The sequence below is a fragment of the Haliaeetus leucocephalus genome, unplaced genomic scaffold (assembly GCF_000737465.1).
Source record: "Haliaeetus leucocephalus isolate CR32 unplaced genomic scaffold, Haliaeetus_leucocephalus-4.0 Scaffold2, whole genome shotgun sequence".
Classification (NCBI taxonomy): Eukaryota; Metazoa; Chordata; class Aves; order Accipitriformes; family Accipitridae; genus Haliaeetus; species Haliaeetus leucocephalus.
The window spans coordinates 13,566,876-13,589,477 of record NW_010972438.1 but is presented as its reverse complement, the minus strand read 5'-3'; the positions used below and the strand labels follow the sequence as shown (position 1 = coordinate 13,589,477).

The window sequence follows — 22,602 nt, the reverse complement described above, 5'->3', positions numbered from 1 at the left end:
TTTTTTTTGTGGGGGGGGGGGGGGGGAGCCAGCAAATGTATTGCTGAACTGTGACTGGTCTGGAAAAGGGAGTTCCCTGACTGTAAGATTTGTCAGCCTTACCCAAAATAAAGCAAGTGGGGTTGTTTTTAAAATCTGTTAGGACCAAGCAACCCTGTTAAGGGAGTTAAAGTTTATTCTAGTCTCTTCTGCTGTCCTGAAGCTCCTATTTTATCTTAGTCACTTCTATAGTCCAGTCTTTCACAAGAACGCCCGAATCCAACCTTTAAGTCGTTTCCTACACCATGCACTTTTCTGAGTATGTCTGAGGGACCAGCACTCACACATACTGGAACAGGGGTTCCTGAACTCTGTGCACTGCACAGAAAAAGCCTCAACCCCCTGAAAAACTTGGGATGAGACAAAGGATGCCATATACAACCCCTATGTTAGAACTTTGCTGTTCAAGAAATCAGTGATTGAAAGTAGCGTCATAATATACAGCTGAGCAAATAAAAAAAAATTTAATGGTACACTTTCCTTCTCGATACTACAACTGTGGTAAGAAAAGAGGGGAGATCAGCAACTGCACTGGGATACGAAGAGCCAGTAACATGGAGTAGTGTTCCAGGTGCTAAAAGCATTCACTTTTCAGGACCTGGAACATACAGGGATCACATACACAGCTCTCCAAAGAGTGGCCAGAATGCACATGCTGTCTTGGGTCAGTGTTGAGCAAAAGCCCATGCTGAAATTCATGAAACCTCTTTGGACACAACACAGTGAAATCAAATGGCATGGATGTTCAAACTGCAGCTTCATCTTCCTCCAAGCACTACATACAGCATTCCTTTGTATAGCCTTGGCTGTGAGCCACTGGTTTCCCCAGTTAACACTGAGACGCGCTGTAAAGCTTTTATATTTGTGGAAGCACATTGAGAAAGGGCCTGAAAAGTGCCAGTACATATCTGAAATGCCACCACAGCCTGTACCATCTTCAAATCACATGCAGCATTAAGATAAGATTGATAACTGACATAAATAAAACAGGTCTAATAAACCCAATTTAATAAAGGAAATAAATTTATAACTACTGCAATCTTTCTCCTTTCATGATGACCAAATACGGTACACTGGATCAGCTTTCAGCAAGGCTGGGGGAAGGGGAAAGACTCGTTTAACAGTTGGTCCCATTTAGTCATACAAAGCTGGAAGAAGGCAAAAGGGTAATAATTTAGCGATGAAGAAACTCCAAAGACCTAGAAAACCATGGCAGCCTCTAGAGATGAGGTTTGCCAAAAGGCTATTTTGGGGATGGATCGGGCTACAAAGCTGCTATTAAGCTTCAATCCTTAAAATAAGCCCATAAAGTCGGAAAATATTTATCCATAAGGGTGGCAGCCCAATAAAAGTTTTATGAATGTTTTAAAACTGCCCTGTCAAGGGGCTAGCCGCTCAGTCACCTCCCTCCTTCCTAAAAAACAACACATTCAAGAAAGCGGGCCCATGTGTCAGGTTCCTAAGCGGGACTGACAGGGCGGCCTGAAAAATGGCTCCGCACCTCCCGCACCCCCCCCGTGAAGCCAGCAGAGCACACACACCTCCCCATCTCTCCCACTGCCGCTGGGGAAGGGAAGGGGGCCCTGCCACAGCCTTCCCTCCGCTACCGCAGGAGACGAGCATCACCTGCCTCTAGCCATTTTCTCTGAGATCTTTTCCTTCTCCCTGTTAGCTCTCACCTGTCGGGGAAGGGGAAAAAAACCCAAGAGTATACATAAATAAGGGACACCATGGGGAAATACAAAACCAATCTGGTTTTGAAGTTCATATTTCTAAAAGCATCCTGGGACCAGAGATCATAAGAACATATGGTTTGTGCTCCTCAAATGAAGCAGTCACTTGTTCATTTGGCACTGGCTTACAGAGATGGACCATGGGCCAAACGTAAAGGGAGAAGAAAAGTCCAGTTTGGACCTCCGTGTGTCCCGGTTTTGTTAACACTTAAGGCTTAAGAGGAAAATCAGGCTGAAGTAACGCAGACAAGAGACAGTGAATTTAAGTAAAAGAACATAAAACTCATTTATGAAACTCTATGTGAAGTCTGGAAACGCCAGACAGAAGAGGGATGCCGCTTCTCCCTCCTGCCACACATTTTTTCCTTTCCTATCTCCCCACCATCACTAAATCTAAAACTCCACACAAAGCTTGGCACCTTCCTCAAAATCCAGGGGGGAATAATCACAGGCAGCAAAATCAAAATGGGATGGAAGATAGGAGCCAGTGACCAATAAAAAACAGTTTGCAGCCAATCAGACTCCTACAGCTCACGTGCAGAATTATTTCCACAATAATCAGGTCCAATTATTAGGAACAACTTTCAGAAAAAATGAACTTCAGTTTGTTCACAGTCATTCCACTCTTCCTAGGCAGTGCCATCCTACATGGCTCCTTTAATTTCTTTCTCAAGTAAAACATATATAGACTTAAACCCAACACAAAATCCCCAAACAAAAATACCCCAACCTCTTGGCAGAACAGAGCCACCCGCTCTTAAGGCTGAGGGTCTGACACTCACCCGTGCGATGGAGCACCCGTGACTCCCCAGGCCGGCGGTGGAGATGTGAGGCTGTAGCCAGTCCAGGGATGGTTGGCAAGACAGATGTTTCCTGTCACCAGTGTCATGTTTGCACTGCTACAGATTTTTATTTTTTTTTTTAAATGTATTGTGTTACACCATCTATCTTAGTGAATTGTCCATCTTGTAAAATTCTTTTAATTATGTTATTTTCTTCTTATCTGCATTATCTAGAATTATTTATACTATTATAACCTTGGTTTCAAACATTGGCTATAAATGTTGTTGCAACAGTTATTAGATAAGGATTCACATACATACATACGCACACATACACAAGTAATTTACTTTACAACTGCTCTGACATGCTGTAACATGATTTTGTTTCCCCAACACACTTCTCTACCAAAAAGGAAAAAAAAAAAAGGCTAGAGGAACAAGATCCAATCTGCCTTCCCCCGGGATCTCAAAGCAGCAATTTTCCTGAAGATGGCACAACACTGTCCTGTATTTGAAGCCTTGTTGGCCACTTCTTTCTGGAGGAGCAGAGCAGTTGCTGAGCCAGAGTTTGGCAGCAGTAAGTGCTCTGTTAGATTAAGTTTCAGCATAATGTTCTCGATAGGAATCGGAGCACCATCCCTAAAGTGCAACGGGAGGGTAAAACGCCAACCATCAAGATGGATGGTTTGTTTTTATTTTTATAGAGATTTTCTAAACCTCAACTTTCACCTCTTAGCCCCCTCCCCCTCCTGTTCTCAGTCACCTCCAATAGCCCATCTGTCTGCTTCATTTAATAGAAACCTATATTTCCTAGCTAATGGATGCATTTGGCTAAAAAGATAATCTCTTTGTGTTCGCTTCAGCTATCACATTCCTGTTATCATATTAATACTGATTAAATACAAAACTCAACATTTAAGTCAGACCCCACACATTATTTAAAAGCGACAAGATGTTCATATTTTGGCACTTTGAAACCTCAGCCAGCATGGAATTGGCCTCCCCCTCCCACTCTGAACACCTCACCTTTCAGCTGGGATGCCACCCATGCAGATTTTTACAGGACAGGATACTTTAATAGCACCACCCTATTTGAGACCACCAGACAAAGCTCAGGTTTCCTGAAAAGCTCTAGGACTGGCACAAACCTATCCCAAGAAAACTACAGCACTGCAGGTCAAGCAACATGACGCTGGGGGTTACAAGTCAGGAAGGGTCAGCCAGCACAGATCTTCACTCTCAGAAATGTCCAGTGGTGATTCACAGCCCACATTTGTACCTCAGTTTCTCCCATCTGCGTGCAAGGATATTTCACAAACCACGATGTAGGTGTGTGGCTAGTTTATTAATGTCTGTTTGGGTCTGCACGGCTACAGACTGGAGGTGCTGCAGAAAAATGAAGTATGAGCCACCAGACATCAAATCGGTGAAAACTAATTCAACAAATTCTGGGATTTAAGCCAACTTCATAACATGTCACATTTTAAAAGCAGCCAGTCACACGCGTGATAGAGCACGCTTCTAACCCTGAGAAAAATCGTCCTCAAATTCCAGAACAACTCCCCTCGTCAGTATTATATTGCAGTAAGACCCAGATGAATTTGCACCATTCCTTTTGTCACTTCTCATGCGACCATCACACGCCTCTGTGGAGGAGGAAGACTGGGATATGATAGCCATGGAAATGAACCTCATGAGATGCACCATACTGTTTAAGACATAACCATTGCTAATTTTTAAATAAAAATTATTAGCATGGCTACTTATTTATTCAGGGTTTATCCTAGTCAATTTAATGGACTACCACTGCCAAGTCAATAGAACCACAAATTAGTAAGACACAACCTCAAAGTTCTGGTGAAATTAGTCATGCATGTCACCAATTTTTCAAAACTGCAGTTCAGTAAGAGCCTAAGTTAAGTGTTCTAGTCATCTTTGTGTGCAAATATCAAGTCTGAGAATGGAAGCACAATAGTTACATACACTACATATGCAAATCATTTATGAGTTACTGAAGACAGACCCAGTGTTCCAACCACTCTGATTACACCCACCTCTCCTAGAGACTGGGTACAAGCTGCAGACACTCCACTCAGCCAGTACCTTTCCTAAAAAGGGATGCGACACCTCCCGAGCAACTTTGGAGCAGATGAGGTTATACCATGGTCAGGAAAGCCCCCCTGGGATGTCAAGAAGGCTAATCTAACCTTCTGAGATCCGTATAAACAAACAACTGAACATGGAGAGCCTTGAACCAAGGGACTGCTGTTTACCTAACCCCTGAACTGCAAAAGACATCAATCCCTGCCTTATTAAAGAAATGCATACACTAGCCAGGCATGCCTGCTTGATCAGCTCTCTCCCATTCACAGCTTCTCCGGGGTCGGAGGAAGTTCCAACAGGCCCTGTTCCATAAATAAAATCCTTCTGGCTGGCGATAACTAAATTGTATTAGGACTAGCTCAGACAGCTTCAATTAGAAATAATAGGCAGCGGTGTACTGAAATACCCTCCATCAATTTGCTTACAGCTGGTCTTTTCCTCTTTTTCCATCCCAAACCAATTCTGACTACCTGGTTCAATGAAAGTAGCAGAGAATCTATAACATGCTTCCACTTATTATAAGTGTAATCCATATTTATGTGTGTCCTGAAATCAAAACCACATCTAATAGAAAAGTAAAAGCTGTAAGTTCAGAGAGAATCAACAGGTCTTTAACAGGAGATTCCCAACCATCAGCAAGCAAAACCAGGAAACTTCAGATTCTGAATAACACAGACCCTTCCCCCAGGTTTACAGGGCTTCTCTCTCTCCTTAACCATCCTAAAAGCAACAATTTGTGTATATTACAAATCCATCCTTTCTTTACAATAATTAGAGAAAGTAAGGTTATTCAACCAAACTCATTTGCAAAACTCTACAGCACAGTCTCCTTACAAGTATCAGTATTTTTTCTGTAAGATTTGAGCTTTAATAAAGACGTTTAAAATCTGTTGTTAATCCACCTATAATTTTTTCCAAATGCCAAATAAATTTGATTTTTTTTCCTGTGCTTATAAGAAACAAGTTCTAAATGAGAATCACTCCTGCTTTTGCTCCAGCATACATTTACTCTGAAACCTAATCATGTATTTCAGAGTAAACACTAGTGAAATGCACGATGATCAACTGGACAGAAATAGTCAAGTTATTCTATTTTCACAGGTGTGAGAAATTAATTTGATTTTTCATAAGAATAAATTGCCAACTATTAAAAGATATGCATATTTCAGGATTTTCTGCAAAAACTTTCATTTCTGTTTGGCCTTCATATGGCTTAGTCAATGGAAAAGGGTTCTTAAAATATTCAACTTCTTTTAAAAGAAAAAGCAACTCAAGACAGAGCCTGGGTCACTAAACCCAACTAAACCCAATTACATGATGTCCTCAAACTACTTAAGAGCATAACAAGGAAAATATGAAGAAAAACTAGCGAAAAAAGTCAGGGATTGGGGGAATCAGGCATCCATTTCCACATGAACTCCACAGGGACTATTATCTTTGCACATCTTCTGAGGAGGTACTTATGAGAACAGTCAATTGTAATGAGCCATGAAAAGAAAATCCTTAGTTCATGATATACAGCCTGCTCCTGTCAGCAGGAACTTGCATTCTTTAGCACATTTTCAGTTCTTGAAAACGTCTTCTTTCTCTCGTGCCTGTAGCATTACCTGGCACACACTGCTTGGCACAGCCTATGTTACCATTGTGCTAGCTTGAAAAGATAATTCATTGCAATCATAAAGAAAACAAATGCATATTCTCCATGTTGCATTCATGTTATAATACCAATCCTGATGAGCTGATACTTCAGGAACACGCAGGCAAACAGTCCCTTGCCTAACACATCCATACATTAACTGGTCAAATTAGGAGGGAATGCTGTTCTTCTTTCACAGATGGAAAACTGAGAAGGTAAACAAATGCATTCAGAAGTAAATACATACCTGGCAGCAAAACCATGTACTGAATTAAAAATCCTCAGGTGCACAACAAAAGGCTGTACCATACAAACAATATTCTTCATTTATATACAAAGAGACAGTTTAGGATGAAACAACAAAGTAACTGAAAGGATGGCACAGGTCCACTTTCTCAGTTCAGGGTTCTGTAGTTAATATATTTACTTTATGAAAAAAACAAAAAGCAGCTGAGGCTGCTCGCAGTTACGTGGGCAAGGGTGGTTGGCAGAGGAAGGGCCTGTAGGAGTAAGAAAAGGTAAATGGCCAAACAGAGAGGGAATTGAGCGGGGAAGGGAGAGCAGAGAGAGATTAGGGTAAGACATCAGAAAAATGAAACTGGGTAACTCATCAGTTGTAACAGGGAAGAACAGGTTCTCTGAATTACCAAATTGTCTTGATTTCCCAATCTGGAATAGATGTGGGGGGTGAGGGGGAAAGGGGTGGGGGGAATTGAGGGCTCAGAGGTTTAAAAAACTATTATGATAAACCCCACAGCACAAAAGTACACCGTATGGAATTCTTGTGACTGAAGTTATAACCTCAGGTATTAGACGAAAGACTTTTTTAAGCAGGATGATGGTTTTCTCTGCTATTACCTATAACTTTTATTCCAGGTATTAAGTAATTTTAAAGTATTCTCTGCAGCTTTTTTTTAATGCAATAATACTGTAGTTACAGGCAGGAAATACTTTTGTTGCTTATGTATAATACTATACAAAATCATGTTACAGCAGACCCCCCCCTTCAAAACAGGTCTATTGAAGCTCCAGTTATTTCCTATTCTTTATTAAACACCAAAACCACTTTGTGAAAACACAAACCAAAGACTGCTTTACACAGACTTCCTTGAAATCAATGCACACTATTAAGAACAACTTTTTTTTTTTTGTCCCCAAATTCAAAACATGGATCAGCCTCTCAAGGTTAACGTCCTTGTCACACAACAGTTCTCATCCACTGAGCGCTGGCCACTGTTGCGAGTCAATACTTCAAATAGCCTACAAATTGCAAACCACAAAGCTCTATGCTTCCAGGAAGCCCCCATGGTGTATGTTTTTACTCAGACTTCAAAAAGATATCAGAAGACACACTGGTGGAAAGGAAAGGTGAAAGGCCCAAGGAATGAATGATCAAAATCAAGTAAATAAGCACAAATAGTTTACAGAAAGGGAGAGAAATTTCATTGCAAGAGGGCAATCTGAATGCATGAGCTACCCTTGTGGAGACATTTACTAAGATCAAAGTTAAATTACGTAAAGACTTGGAACAAGTATTTTCCACCCAAACACTGCAAAGCCATGAGTGAGGACTGTAACATCCAAAGACGGTTGCATCCCATTTTGCACACAAGAAAGCAGAGACAGAGATGAAGGAAATAATTCCTGCTTTGGTATTGTATAAATAAACTACAGACCTGGCAACACAATCTAGATCTCATGGCTTCCACTTCCTTGCTCTAGGGAAACAAGAAGGCTCTTGGAGAAAGCTGCCCACTAGAAGTAGGACAGAGCAAGCTCCTTGTGAACAGCTTGCCCTGAAATCCACGCTGCACCTGCGCACAGAGTAATTCAGTCGTCCCTCACCAAAACAAGTAACCTTCAACATAAAATTCCACTTTAAACATCTACAGAAGTAAAGAAGCAATTGTAAAACTTGCAAGTCCCCAGCACGTTTTTTGGAGTATTTAAAGCAATCATTAAAAAGTACTATGTTTTGGCAGTTCAGCCCCGTAACCAAATCCACAGGGATCCTCCGAATCCCTCACATTTAGCTGTACTGACATCAGTTAAGTCCTTCACAAGAAAAAGGGCCTTTCCTTCCCAGAAGGACAAGGCTTAACTGAGCAGCAGTGAACCAATACAAATTTTTATCAGACATATTTTGTTACTCTTCAGAAGAAACTGTACTTGGTCCCTCAGTATTTTTTTTAAAAGGCACACACTGAAGCATCCCAAACCTGTAGAGAAAAGTAGAAGGGTTCTTATGTTGAACTAGATGATAATTATTAAAAAAAAAAAAAAAAAAAAAAAATTCCCATTTGCTCTAGGAGATAAAAGGTATTACAGGATTTTTTTTTTTTTGGTGCTCTAAGGTTGCTCAGCCAAACTGTATAGACACATAATAAAAACACTGTTAGCTATATTCTTTCTCAAAAAAAAATTTTCACACTTGAAATTACAGCAAGAGTGTATTGAATTTGCAAAATGAAACACCTAAAAAGGACAACAAAAAATACAAACAGAACGTAGCACATACATCCTGCTCTTGTGTGCAGGATGTGTACACTAAACTTCTGTAGTATTTCATGAAAATAAGAGTGATCATGTTGTTCCATGCCATGTTCTAATCCAAATTGTTTGCCATTTCAGCAGCATAAACCCAGTAAAGTCAAAATTAAATGCAGGATTTAATCTGTAAGGAACAGGATATTTGGTCTGTAGTGACTGTAGCAAGGCGTCTCCACTTAAAGTGAAAAATATCCAAAATGACAATGCAGCAGAAATTTTAAAACTTGAATACAGTTCTATTCCACAGTTGTATGTTTATGCAACTTTGCAACTATCACATATGCAAAATAAGGTAGGTTTGCTTTTATAGGGGAAATAAGCTTATTCATTTCCTCATTCTGAATATTTAATTTTGCCACCCACCAACATGGTTCTTTTTTCCCCCCTTTTTCCTTCGAAAAGGTAACCTTCAGTAAAAGAACGCCATTTAACAAAGGACTTCCTAAGCACATCAGGCAAGGCTCATGACAGCCTGATGGGGCAGTTTATACAACAGCAGTATGAAGACAAGAGGTATTAGATAATTTGGAAAAGGTCACTGGATAGGTTAATGGTGACGTGATGGCAAATACAAGCTCAGAATGCAGCAGCCTGCTCACCTATATCAATTACAGAGATGTCCTGCCAGTGATCTGGACTGTGCAATAGGGTCCAAGTAGCTTACATTTGCTGTTGTAATTATTCAAAATTCAGCAAAGTAGCAGTCCTAAATACGTAAAATGCTCCTTGTCTCCCAGGGAATGCAACTTTCCACAATAACTACATTCCCCCAGAATAACAAAGCCTGGATTAACTGGAAAGACTTATGACCACAAGAGACCCTACACAGAAGTAAGGTTATAATACGCAGCAGCACTACCAGCTCTCAGTTTTACCACAAATCTCAAGATAAGTGCACTTCTTTTGAAATCCCAGATCCTAAAACATGCAACTGAGTGCAAATCTCAGTTTGTTTAATTTACATATCTAGCTCTTGTGGCTTAGAAGAATCTTGTATATATGACCTGAGTTTATCTAAGAAAAGAAACAATCTTTACAGAATTTTATTTTTTTTTTCTTTCAAATAAAAGAAAAATCATTCTTTGGGGACTTACCATTGTGAGTACTTTGGACAGCTGACTACTAATGTCACTGCCAACTGAAATAACAACTGTTCAGTTTCAAAATACTTGTAAAAACCCACAGTTGTCTCCCAAGCTCTCCCCACACTATCAGATGCACATTTTATCCTCAAATTAAGATAAACAACTTCTAACTATAGCATCTTTCTAATTTGCAACAAGGATTTGAAACTTAATTTTAGGATACTAGTAGAGCAATCACTTGTTTTGGAGGCAAAAAAGGAAACTGTTAATTAGCATGCACTTGGAAAAGACTATTTTGGCAGCTAAATTCTTGTCAGTCTCCATCTGCACAGGGCAATCTTGAGCACAGAGCTAGACTGAATTTTCTCTTCAATCCTTCCTTTCAAGAGCTCGCAATATAACAACACTAGAGCATCCACAGGTCAGAAAAAAATCCCCTCTACCCTGAACACCCTACAGCAGCTTGAAACTGCTGGCAGAAATATTTGAGGGCAAAATAAGTGGTTACTGGCATAAGACTTCAGAGACCAAGAAAGATGGGTGGGGGGACAACAGCAGTAGCAGACTGGAACAAAGAACAGAAGCAAACAGGAGAGAGATAAAAACATTAGCAGAAACTAGTCAAAGTGAAGGGGGGCTCAATGGAGACTGGAAGCTAATATTAAGAGAAGAAAATATACATAAGTGATCGCCAGGTGGGGGTTTTTTTGGTTGTGGGTTTTTTTTTTTTTTCCTTTCCCAAGTGGTAGAGGTTCTGTAGAAGTAGATACCCATGCTGTGGCCAAACAAATCCCATCTGCTGGAATTATTTTTCCTTTCTTAACAGGATTTTTTTTCCTTAAATTGCACAAATAATTAATTTCATATTTACAGCAGGACTCCAGTGAAGTGCAAAAAAAATAAAGGAGTTGATTACTCATTGAGGAGAAAAAAAAAATAGTATGGGATAATAGGTCAATTACGAAGCATCACCCAAACCCAGCAATGTTTTCCTTGCTTGTGTCAGTGTGGGGAATGCAATCACCTAACTGGACCTGGTATCAGAATGCATCTCACAATGGAGAGCTAATTAAGATATTATTTTTTATATTCTGAAGTTTTAAATGCTTACCTTCGCCACCTTAATACTTGTCTTTTCAAAGTAATTTTCTTCAGATTGAGGCAGTGCCTACCTCTTTACTGCTTTCAAAATACAAACAAAAAGCTCACAAAAACATGCTCTGCAGAGTAGAAGTAATAGAAATAATAACCTAAGCATGAACACAAAAGCCAGCGAAGCCCAGGGTTAAAGTCGGGTTTGCTTTGAGGCTAAGCTCGCACCAGTGCAAGTATAAGGTGCTTTGCTATTCAGGGTGGGGAAAAGGGTTCGGTATACATTGCTCTTTACCACCATTGAACAATCAGTCAGAGAGCAATATGACTTTTTCCTGAAGACCACCCATAGCCCTAGCTTCCAGGGGAGTGTGATTGTCACTGGTGTATGTGATGAGTAGGGAAGAAACACTGAGAGTTCTTCGTTTGGTGTAGAGCCACCAGTGGTCCCTCCATTGCATTAATGACACCTTCCTGCAGCTCCTCTTGCACAGAAATAAAAAGGGTATGGGGGGGGGGAGGAAGGCTCCATCTTATTCTTCTCAATTACCCAGAAGACCAGTGTGTAGCCTAATCTGTACCCAACACAAAGGCTTGCACAGGAACTGAACCTTTTTCTTCCATAGAAGCACTCAAATGCTGCTACATCACCTGATGCCTGATAATTCCATAATCCAATCTGCTTGATCCCAGAAGAGCAACGTACTGAACACATGCTCCAATGGCAACTTGAAATCCAAAGAAGAATCAACCTCCCCTGGGCACAGCATCTATTCTACTGTGCAATGACCAGCTGCCCCTGAAAACAACCTTACAATCAATACATCACCCTTCAAAGCTCTAAGTTTAGAGACTTAGTCCTGCAGTTCTGTCGTTACAGCCAAGATCAGGATCTAGTGGTACTAACATGAATGAGACAGCAAGTTAATGACAACTTCTGTTTTCATTCAGAAGGAATGTGCACAAATCTTGACTTTGATTCCACAAAAAGAACACTCTAAGGTCAATAAATCTGGATATCCAGCTCCAAAGGTCAATATGGGCTTATAGGACATCCCCACTTAAAAGGTAGGCTTGATTTCTTCAGGCCAACCTTTTTGTAAAAATGCAGTACAAACTCCTAGTTCCTATGTGGTCACCAGGACTTTCACATCACTACAGTTTAATCCGCTCAAGAGGGGATCATACAGGGAAGTGATGCTTCCCTGGCAACAATCCTCTCCCAGCCTCTGTCCATACTACACTAGCCAACTTTCACAAAAAGGAGAGGAGATTTATGCTTGAAGCACCCCTTAAGGATTTTAGGTTTTGTTTGTTTTAGAGGGTAGGGGAAGAGAGACTGTGAAAGAACAAGCAGAGCTAATCTCCAGCTTTTAAATAAAACACAGCTATACAGATTTCTTTGCCCTTGGGCTTTTGTTTTTCCTCTTGACTGAAATCCTGCTCAGCCTCACCTGATACTGACAGGGATGGCAACCCACCAGACCCTTGCAGCCAACAATTTTTTATTTTCTTTTATTAGAAGAGGAGCCAGGCTGGGCAAACATGGACATTAAATGTGCCTAAATTTCATTTGGCCTATGAGAAGAAGATTATCCTATTTTAATGCAACACAAGCAAAGAATTCCAAATGTCAAGATCTCCCACAAAAAAGTATGCTGCTTAGTGACAGGATGTTTAATTATTCTCAGTGCAATGAAAAGGTTCAGACTGCCCCATTCCTGCTGATGTCAGTAAGGACTGCCCTCCAAATTACAAAGTTAGGAATATGACATTTATCTACAGTCAACTATTTAAAGCTTGTCTCCTACAGTTGTCTAAAAACCCCTGTAACTAATATTCCACAAATGCCAGCTACATTGGTGTGTTGAGAGCTACGTGAAGAAAGTGAGACACCCCATGAAGAATTTAAAAAATAATAATAAAAAAAGAACATAATTAAGATATTTCTAAAGGGGGAAGTTATCGAAAAAAATGCGACACATTATTTTACTGTTGCATTTTTCCATCTTTGCATAACTCTAATTTCCCTCATACTATTTAACCTCTATTCGACTTCCTTGCTTAAGTGGAGTGCTAAAAAATAACTGGTTTGAATCCCACTTTTAAACCCACAGTTTTTAACTGGAATTAAAATTATGCAGAGTAGTGCTGTTCACCGACAGCTCTTACAACAAAGCTTTCCCACTGTTATTAACCACTTTGGCAAGCCACTGTGTGATCCCATCCAATGAAAAAAGTATGCAGCAAAATCCACACCATCTCCACAATATGCTAAGGGGGAAATACATATTCAGCATTTCTACCCTTAATTTACACACATAAGAATACAAGGGATTCTCAAGAATAAGGCATATTGGTTAATTCTTACCACTTTATGTCATCTTACACCAACACTGTAGGATCCCAGAGGCATTATGTCCCCTGAACTAGGGAGCACATCCATGCTATTACTTCAGAAGAGACTTTTATGGCACATTCAACCCCTCCAGCACGACAAGCAGTGGAAACAGTGAAAACAGACTTGCTCTCTCAGATGCAATAAACACTTATAAACACAAGGCAAAAAGTTACTAGCAACAAAAGACAAGGTCACAAACAAGTTTGTCTTCACTCGTTGTAAGAAACTTAACTACTGTTATCCTGTCCAGGTAAAAAGAACAGAAAAGTAAAAAAGCTTGTATTCCAATATTCTCATTTGTATCTCTTATGAAAAGTGTGCCTCTAATTACATTTAAATTTGCTAAATTCAGAAACGTGTTCAGCTGTTACAAGCGTTAGATATGCACTGCTTCTTTCACATTAAGAAATAAGGTAGCTTTTAACTCATCTCACATATTGCAATTTTTACTGTATCAAGTCAAAAAGAGGAAAAAAAAATTGCAGTCAAACACACCGCAGTGACTCAGAAAGGATGAACACTTTACTAGCAACTAGACAGTAAAGGCAGAGACAGAAAGGCAAGTGAACTATGCCTAAGACCAGGCATGTTCCAATTAGATTTTAAAAGTCACTACATTTTACAATAATCAAGCACAAAACAACTGCAACATGCCAAAACCAATGAAATGGGCATATCTAGAGCCAATCTTTTAAAAGATGTCATGAGACACATCAACAGCATGAGTTTGCAAACCAAGCAGAGTTTTACAGGGTCAATTCTTGGGTGACAGTTAAACAAAATCCACAATTAGCACTAAGTTATTCAAACGATTCACTGAACTTTCCTCTGAAATTCTTATCAACTGGCATGACATTCCTAGGTGCAACATATGTTGAAATAAGCATTTTTCCAAAGACTCTCATTGTTAGCTTTTGTCTTCTTTAGAATAAGACACTTAAAACATCCAGTTCCTGCCTCCCGAAACTTGTTCTTGATTTCAAAGGTGAACAATACTTTTCACTCATTTACCTGGACTATGTAATGCAGTGCTCCCATTTACAACTAAAACAGCTGCCACATATCACCCACCTCAGCAAGAAGCACTTCATCAGTAGCTCATTCCCTCATACACACACTCTAGCATAACTTACAAAGCACTGTAGTTTAAATTGCCTTTCAAATCCTGTTTGTTTTTCAAGTAGCTTGTTAAACTAAGCAAAATCTCTAAACTCACAAGAGAGTTATGTCCCCCTTTTTATGTATTTGATCATACAACCAGTCTGGAAAGTAAGAGTCATCCTGTCAATTAACACTCCTTGAAACTTTTTCCTCAGTTAAAACACAAACAAGTCCACAACCCAGCCCTACAGAATAGCAGATCTGCCAGCAACAACTTTTTTTTTTTTAAAAAAACCTAGATGCTTCTGCAAACAGTCTAGAAAGTAGGTTATACCTTGTCATTCAAGCAATAAAAGCATGCCTGAACACAAAACCAGAAACGAGATGAAAAATACATTGTCTTTCTACTTTCCACCACCCTGTCCGTTTTACCCTGAGACAGGCACTAGCCAACATCCAGGCAAACTACACCTGTACTCTCAAAATGAAACCACGTCTTCCTCCTCTGCAAAGGTGATCTGGCAGCACAAGAAATCTCCGCTAAATAGCATCTCTCAATGGTCGAGTTACACTTAGCTTTATTTCAGGTTATTAGCTTTACTTCTACTTCCTTGGACCACCCTAAGGGATTCTTCTCCATTATGTTCTTCAACAACTTGCAGATAATCATATCTCCCACTTAGACATCATTTAGCCAAGTTTCATGCATTTCTTTTCATCTTCTTTCCCTCATAAATCAATCCCTTCAGCCTCTCTAGCATTCTTGCTCCTCTTCCCTGAATTTCTTCCAAACTGCTGACATCTTTCAGTGACTGAGGAACTTCCAACTGCATGCTGTATTCTAGATGTGTGTTTTGTACTCTAAAGAAAGATAATTAACCCTTTTCAAGAAATATTAATGCTCCAAGCCTGGAATAAATCTAAATCAGAGATTTCTTTTTTTTTTTTCCAGAATGGATAGTAATTATCCCCATTTCACAGAGCAGAAGAGCAAAGAATCTGACTTATTGCTGCACGCAAGTAGTGCCAGAATAAGAAACAGATCCGTTTTCTGCCATTCCCAGTCGCGAGGTCTGCCAAGTTTCAGCCCACAGACAACGCAAGACAACGTTCCCAGGCTGTGATCTATAGGCAAACACAAGCCATTTCCAAGTGACTATGGAACAACACTTGGGGAGCCCAACACTTGCTCGCGTGAGCGGGCGCAGTGCCGGAGGCTGTTGGCACCAGCGGGACTGTGTCATACCCTACAATGTGCCATGGTCTGCTGCTACCTTAAGTAGTCAGGACACACATCTCCAATACATCTACCTGATTTTTATTGCTATGTAGAGGTTTGTTTCTAAAGCCAGCCCTCAGCTATCATCACATTAACTACCCAAACAAGCTATTCAAGTCCAGAAGTTAAGACTGGTTTTACGTACAAGAGGACTGACTGACTGCCAGGCTGAGGCAGTCCAAGGCAGTTTTCAACTTGCACATTTCCTTCCCTTCCCTCCCACTCCCCGATCCTTTTGTGAAGGAATCGCAGCGAAATAACTTCAGAAAAATTAAAAAGAGCTCTTCGCAAAAGAAATCTGTAAGAGAGACTATACAAGGGGAGGCAAGGCTGAAGAATAGGGGGGAAGGGAGAGAAGAGTATGGTCAGTTAAATTTAATTTTAAAAGAACACCAACCCCCCCCCAAAAAACCCTAAACACCCACAAACAGGATGCAGACACATTAAAAAAGCAACACTGACCTAACAAAGGAATGTGAACTGCAGTTGACTTAAACAGCATCACAGCAATAGCCCTCCCCCTACACACAAATCTCTGCAACTCTTAAAGACACAGGTTTTTAGGCCCTTCCAAATTCTGTGGTTCTTTCCGCTGCTAGCCACATGTTGTTTGATACTCTTAGCTTGAGCTATTTTAGCTTATTGCCTCTTCTTTCCAGACAACAATAGCACCCAAGTTTGACCCAGACTACAGCAAAGCAAAATAAGTTGTATTATTCTGCCTATCTTAGAGAGGTATTAAATTCTAGTATTCTGCTACGCATTCTTCTCATTGAAAGAACAAACTATAATGGGTCCTCTGTTTCATAGTCTGCTGTTAAACATCAGAAGAATATAACCAAGATTAGATAATGAACACCTTGGTGAAAGGTATCATTTCTTCCCACTACTCAATCTACAGAGCAAAAAGCAATTTTCTAAATCTGTGTACGATTTTCTTAATGTGACTGCTGGTTCACAATTATAGTTACTGCTTACATCCCCAATGGTGACAAAGACTCCTTATTAGGCTTCTCCCGTGAAGAACCATTTCCTCCATCCAAAATGTGGAAATGGCAACATAAATGTCATCCTCCTGTTGTTCTTCTCTTTCATCATATTTTTGCCTCCAGGAGAGAAAAGCTAGTAAGAACACTACATTTTTAAGCAAGATATCATCTTGATTTTCAGCTTGAACCCTTTTCAGCGTTAAGGTCATTTACACACCATTTCACCTAAAGGTACCTATCTCAGTGAACGCTTAAAAGCTTTTCTATACTAGAAAATGCAAAACATACATAAATCTGGTGCAACTTCTTTCTTTAAATATGCATTGTGCTTGCTAATTAGGCTCTCAGACCTATTTGCAAAGTCTAGCATTTGGTGATGAAACTGGAATTACAGCTAGACTAGAATACAGGAGGTTTTTTGTCTAGTCAGAAATTCTTATCTTGTGATAGGAAGAAAAAAGGAAATTTGCTGAGGGTCAAAATCAGTGCAGTCACATCAAGCCTTAAGTTAAATGGAAAAAAAGTCCATCTTCAGCAAGAAATCCAGAAGCTTCAGTTTTCTCTATAGATCAATCACTATGTGACTGTTTGCTGTCATAGAACATCATGACTTCTTTTCTCCACTTGTACAACAGACATAATCTCATTCATCTCCCTAAAAAGGGCGGAGGATTAGCTAGTAACAAATGGGCTGAAGACAATACAGAAATACAAAAGTACTCCTAGTATCGTTAAAATCTTATCCCACAATCTGAGTTAAATGCAGCACCTATTATTGCCCTTTGAAAAGGCTCAGAACAACTTTCCTACCTCAAGGAGAAAAAAAAACCCCAGTAATGACACTTAGAAACTCTAGCACCAATCATTCCCTGTGCTCTAAACTAAGGAGGCATAAATCCTTGCTGTAATTCACCAAGGATGAAAAATACAATAATATATAATATCATAAAACCAGGAGACACAAGCAATAAAAAAACCTCTCAAATACTCATTTATCAAGCAGGTTTTGCTTGAAGGCAAGTTAGGTAGTAAATTGGCTCTGTTCTGCATGTTAAGGAACTTGCATCCACTATACTATATTTAATACGTAGCTACAGGTAAAAATGGTTGCAGGTTTGCTGTCCTTTGTTTGTTCAGAAGGGCTCTGGTGCAAATCATACATATGTTAAGAGAGAAAAGATTTCCACAAACCTTTCTGGGCAGAGCATGATTTCTATGTTATTGACACTTAATAGGAAGTCATTTTAAGACCTGAGTTTGATGACACAGGAGACATGGCTTCAGGCCATTCAGTCTCACAATGTAAGCCAGAGCCACCATCATTTAATTAGAAGAGATACAATCCACCAAATCATCAGTGGTCCAACGGGGTATGAGTTGATTTCAAAACTTCAGGAGACTATTGGTAACATTCAGACTTACATTATGGAAAGATCCTCTACACTTGACATAGATTAGTATTTGTTAGCTCATAAGCACCTACCTGGAATTCGGATTTTAAATTTGCCACTTTGTCCAAAACCACCATCTATTATTCCATCTTCTCCTGTAGATAGTTTGACTTTTAGACCCACGAAAATCTGGATGTTTGTTTCCTTTTTAAACAATGAACGACCAATCACACTGTAATCATCCATCACCTGCAAAACAAATAGGGCTTCATAAGCCTACAATCTAAAGTGACAAGAAAAATTATGCCTATGATATACACTAAGTTTGGTAACTTCTACCACCCTGCCCTTGGAAAACCATTTACCCCCAGATGAACAAAACTCTAGGTGAGCCAGTAAGGCAACTTTCGTCTAAAACCATAAAAGACTTTGTGAATTAATATATTTCTGCTTTCAGCTCCTTTCTTATAACATAAGAAAAATAAAACCTGCAACAGAACATTCTGTAAAGATCAGTTAATTAAAATCTTTTATGCTTTGAAATCTTTCCATCAAAGTCACTTAAGTACCTACGCTCACAAAAAGTTTATTCCATTATTTATCCTACAGCTAAGTACATTATCACCTATGTAAACATTCTCTGTCTCTTAGCTCCAGACCTGCACTCCAACAGCTACACTTCCAAAGAAACGACAGAATTACTCAGAGTTTCTAAAGAGAGCCTTTTAAATATTCACCTTTACATACACATTGATTTGTTAAACTAAAAGCCTTATGACCATTGTATCCAATTTTAATTTCAAGGTTTGTAACCCAGTGGGAAGAACCATTCCAAGTTGAATTCTTAATTAAGCTATCAGGAACAAGAGGCAGCAAGGTTGGTGGGTAAGGCAAGATAAACAACCCTCCCTTAGGCATTACAAAGTATAAGGTGCAGTCAAGTGAGCCTAATCCTGTAGGTGTGAATATCCTTGTATACCTAATGCCTGGAGTTACTCTACCTCGTAGCCACGGCAAGAACATTTATTTACTTATCAGAAGAAATAAGGGGATATTACTTAAATCTTTTCAAGATTTCTTTTTTTTTTTTTTTGGTGGCAAAAGTTGCAGCTCTTCTTCATATCTAAAGAGCAATTTTTAGATAAACCTAAGGGTTTCAAAGACCAAAGTGACTTAGAACAGTAAAGAATTATAACCAATTTTGAACACCCCTCTTTATTCAGTTTAAATGATGACTCAAAGTATTGCTGGTTTATTAAGCCACTCTCCTTTCCTGAAGCCTCCTCCATAAACAGTAGTGCATATACAGACTCAAATCCCTAGCATTGTTGTTTATTATTTTGTTACATATGTATGCCTCTCTTTTAGCGCCAGCCTCAGTATGGCAGTAAATCTAGCATCAGAAATTTAGTTTTTGTTTTATTTTAAATAGGGTTTACTTGCTCAGCTATAAACAGTGTTTAAAGGGCTGTGCAATATTAGAGAGCACTGGCAGGACCTCACCCTTTCCCAGACCACACGATGCACATGCAGGATGAGAAATGTCTACAGCCCTTCTTCCTTCTTTCACATGGAGATGACAACAGTACAGGCAGCTCCACTCCCAGCTGGGTGTGGAATCAAGGCTGTAGGCAGAAGCACTCAGATGTCTCAACAACATTCGCTGCCTGAACATCCACTCCTCGTCTTTTCCCAAAAGGTCACATTTCTGGGTTTTTTTTCTGTGTCTGTCCTCTCCCACCCCCTCAACAAGCACTGCTTCGAAATAGCTTGTGAACCTTTAGTGGTAGTATCACTGCTTGGCAACCCCTGGCTTAAATTTAAAACTGAATAATGTCTTTTACTAGAGCTACTGATAATAGGTGGTGGGAGAGGGGGACGATAAGCTTTCAGGCACACTTGCCTGCCTTCAGGTCTGAAATAAAAGACTAGCAGAAAAAGAACCTGTTAATTCCAACCTGAAGAAGCACTTATATTCACAAAACCTTCTTCATTTTTCCAGTTGCATTAGCTGGTGAAATAAAAATATTACCTCTTCCTATAAACCTTTTATTCCTAAAACAAGAATTTCAAAACTGAACATCCCTCTCCTGCACCACTGCCTATGTGCTTCCTGCCCGTGTTTGAAATAGACTGTCTCTTACACTCCATTGAGGATCTTCCATATATCTATTATTTTGTAGTTATCCCCCCCAAAATGGCACAGGAAGTCAACTTTAAAGACAACATCTTTTATTTTTCCAAGAGCACTTCAAAGTTATCTTTAACTTAATTAAAAACGGAATTACAGGGTGAGCAGTCATAGTAGCCTAACATGGTTCAGTTTAGAGCCTCCCCAGCAAGGCTGTCAGAAAAAAACCTCAGAATTACTTCTGTGAACAAGTGACATACCTTTTGATTTTAAAACATCTAATCTTTTACAAGTATATGTGCTTTTTAGGGTCTTGCTCTTGTACACACAGTTTAGGAAAGTAACCAAGGGCTCCAGCTGCACTGTTCCTTTCACTCCAATGGTCAACTTGTTAAAAAAATCCCTCCTTTAGCTGATTGATATGTTCTGTCCATATCACCTTTATTCCTTGGGCATCTCTATAGGCCTTTAGCAGTGCTGAGATAGTAAGTGATCAGTCACTTGCCTGAATGACTGTTTGGAATAAAACCTTTATGTCCCAAAGTCTCAGTCTCATACACTGAATACCATACATCCCATCCTGTGTTGTCCATCCCCCCCAGTTAGCCTATCACCAATTTATCCCCAAAGAAGACTAAACAATAAGAGAATGCCTGACATAAGAACTAAGATAACTGATCAGTCTTTGCAGTAAAATAAATGGGTGGAGAGAATTGCTACATAGGAAACCTCATTTTCTCAACTTCAAGAGCATGTTAGAAAAATAAAAGAGAAATTAAATTTTTGGTTTAGTCATGTTTTGTAAAAAGGCACAGAAATGCATGTTGTTCTCTCCAACCGAAACTCAACACTTCCAATTACTTTACCAGCAATTTACCTCCAATCGCTGGATTTTAAGTTAATCCCCTTTGAGTTCCCAGAACATCTACAATGGCAATCACTTTGCCTATTAGCTGAACAGCCTTTTGGGAGATCTTTCTGCTTTTCTCTCACACACTCTTTTTTTGTTATAAAATATTATTAACTTAAATAGCCAAATGCCACAAAGACAGTGAGGGATAGACAGTAAGGGATACGCAGTCTGCTCTGAAGCAGCAGCAAGGGGCCTAGCAATGAGGGCAGACTAATTTTATTAACTTCAGGGAAACTTCAAAAAGCTTTAGGGCTTTAATGCCAGACAGAGACGACCCCAAAAGTCAGTTTAAGTGCTGCATAAACAAAGGATTAGGGCAAGAAAAAGCTGAAGGCTCCTTGCATTTCTTGTTTATATTGTCATATGACCTAGTAGGAGTGGGAGAGGGCTGCCTCTCTGACTTTAATCCCCCATGGTGTACAGTGGCGTTTCAGTTCACTGACCTACATTACGATAATATTTTTTTAAATTTATGGGCAGAGGTGCAGCATCAAACTCACTTAAGGACTTTAAAAAAAGAAAAGGGGCGGGGGGGGAGAAATACCCAGAGGAAAAAAAATTTCTGGCTGGTATAGTCTCCCCCTCTCACTTAGGTTAGATCAGCAGCTTAGAAAGGGATTTCAAGTTCAAAGGGAACGTCTCTGTTACTCTTGTTTTATGGCTTAGACCAGAGGACACAATAGCATTGAGTTTATGAAATATCCCTTCCCACTTGGCTTTTGTGTTTGCAGGAAAAAAGTAAACAGCACTTTATAACCATAGGTGAAGTATGTGCATCTCTGGCACATAACACTTTTGCTAATACCAAAAAGTTCACAGAAAAAAATTAACCACCTCACACTCCCCATCTAAGCAATACTTACGCTGTATATTGTTAGCAAAACCACAATTAATGCTACATGTGTTGGCATTCAGTGCAAACCATAATATAATTCCAAGGAAAAATAACTCTGCAATTTCCTTTTGAGCAGGGACAGCAAGCTATACTGTCCAGCCTGTTAAACCACCTTCATTTTTGAGATAACTTAGAAGTTACTGACATCTGAACACCCTCTCAAACAATCCATCACACACATTGAGAGCAAATAACTCTGTGTCTTAACATATCTGTAGGGGAAAAAAAAAAAAAAAAAAAAAAGGAATCAGAACAGAAACACACAGGAAGAAACAAAGCAGTGCCAGAATGAGATGGAAAGTAAGAAAAGGTTTGAGATGCAGAAAGTAAAAGCACTGAATATTAAATACTAGAAAGAGACAGAGAGAAAAGAAGAATAACCTTTTCTGATTTAATCTAAAATTATATTGTTTTAAATAGAAATAAACCAATTTTTTTAAAAAGGATAAAAAAGTCTGAGGATTATTCTCAGCAAACTGATA

General features: G+C 39.5%; 1 protein-coding gene across 1 annotated transcript in view; it reads right to left on the bottom strand.

Annotated features, from left to right (window-relative positions):
- EEFSEC (eukaryotic elongation factor, selenocysteine-tRNA-specific) overlaps positions 1-22,602 on the bottom strand; it is a 129,622-nt gene that overhangs the window by 24,627 nt on the left and 82,393 nt on the right. Inside the window, exon 6 of the mRNA XM_010573617.1 lies at positions 18,274-18,430. Coding sequence (XP_010571919.1) covers positions 18,274-18,430 — 157 coding nt within the window. The remainder of the gene's footprint in view (positions 1-18,273; positions 18,431-22,602) is intronic.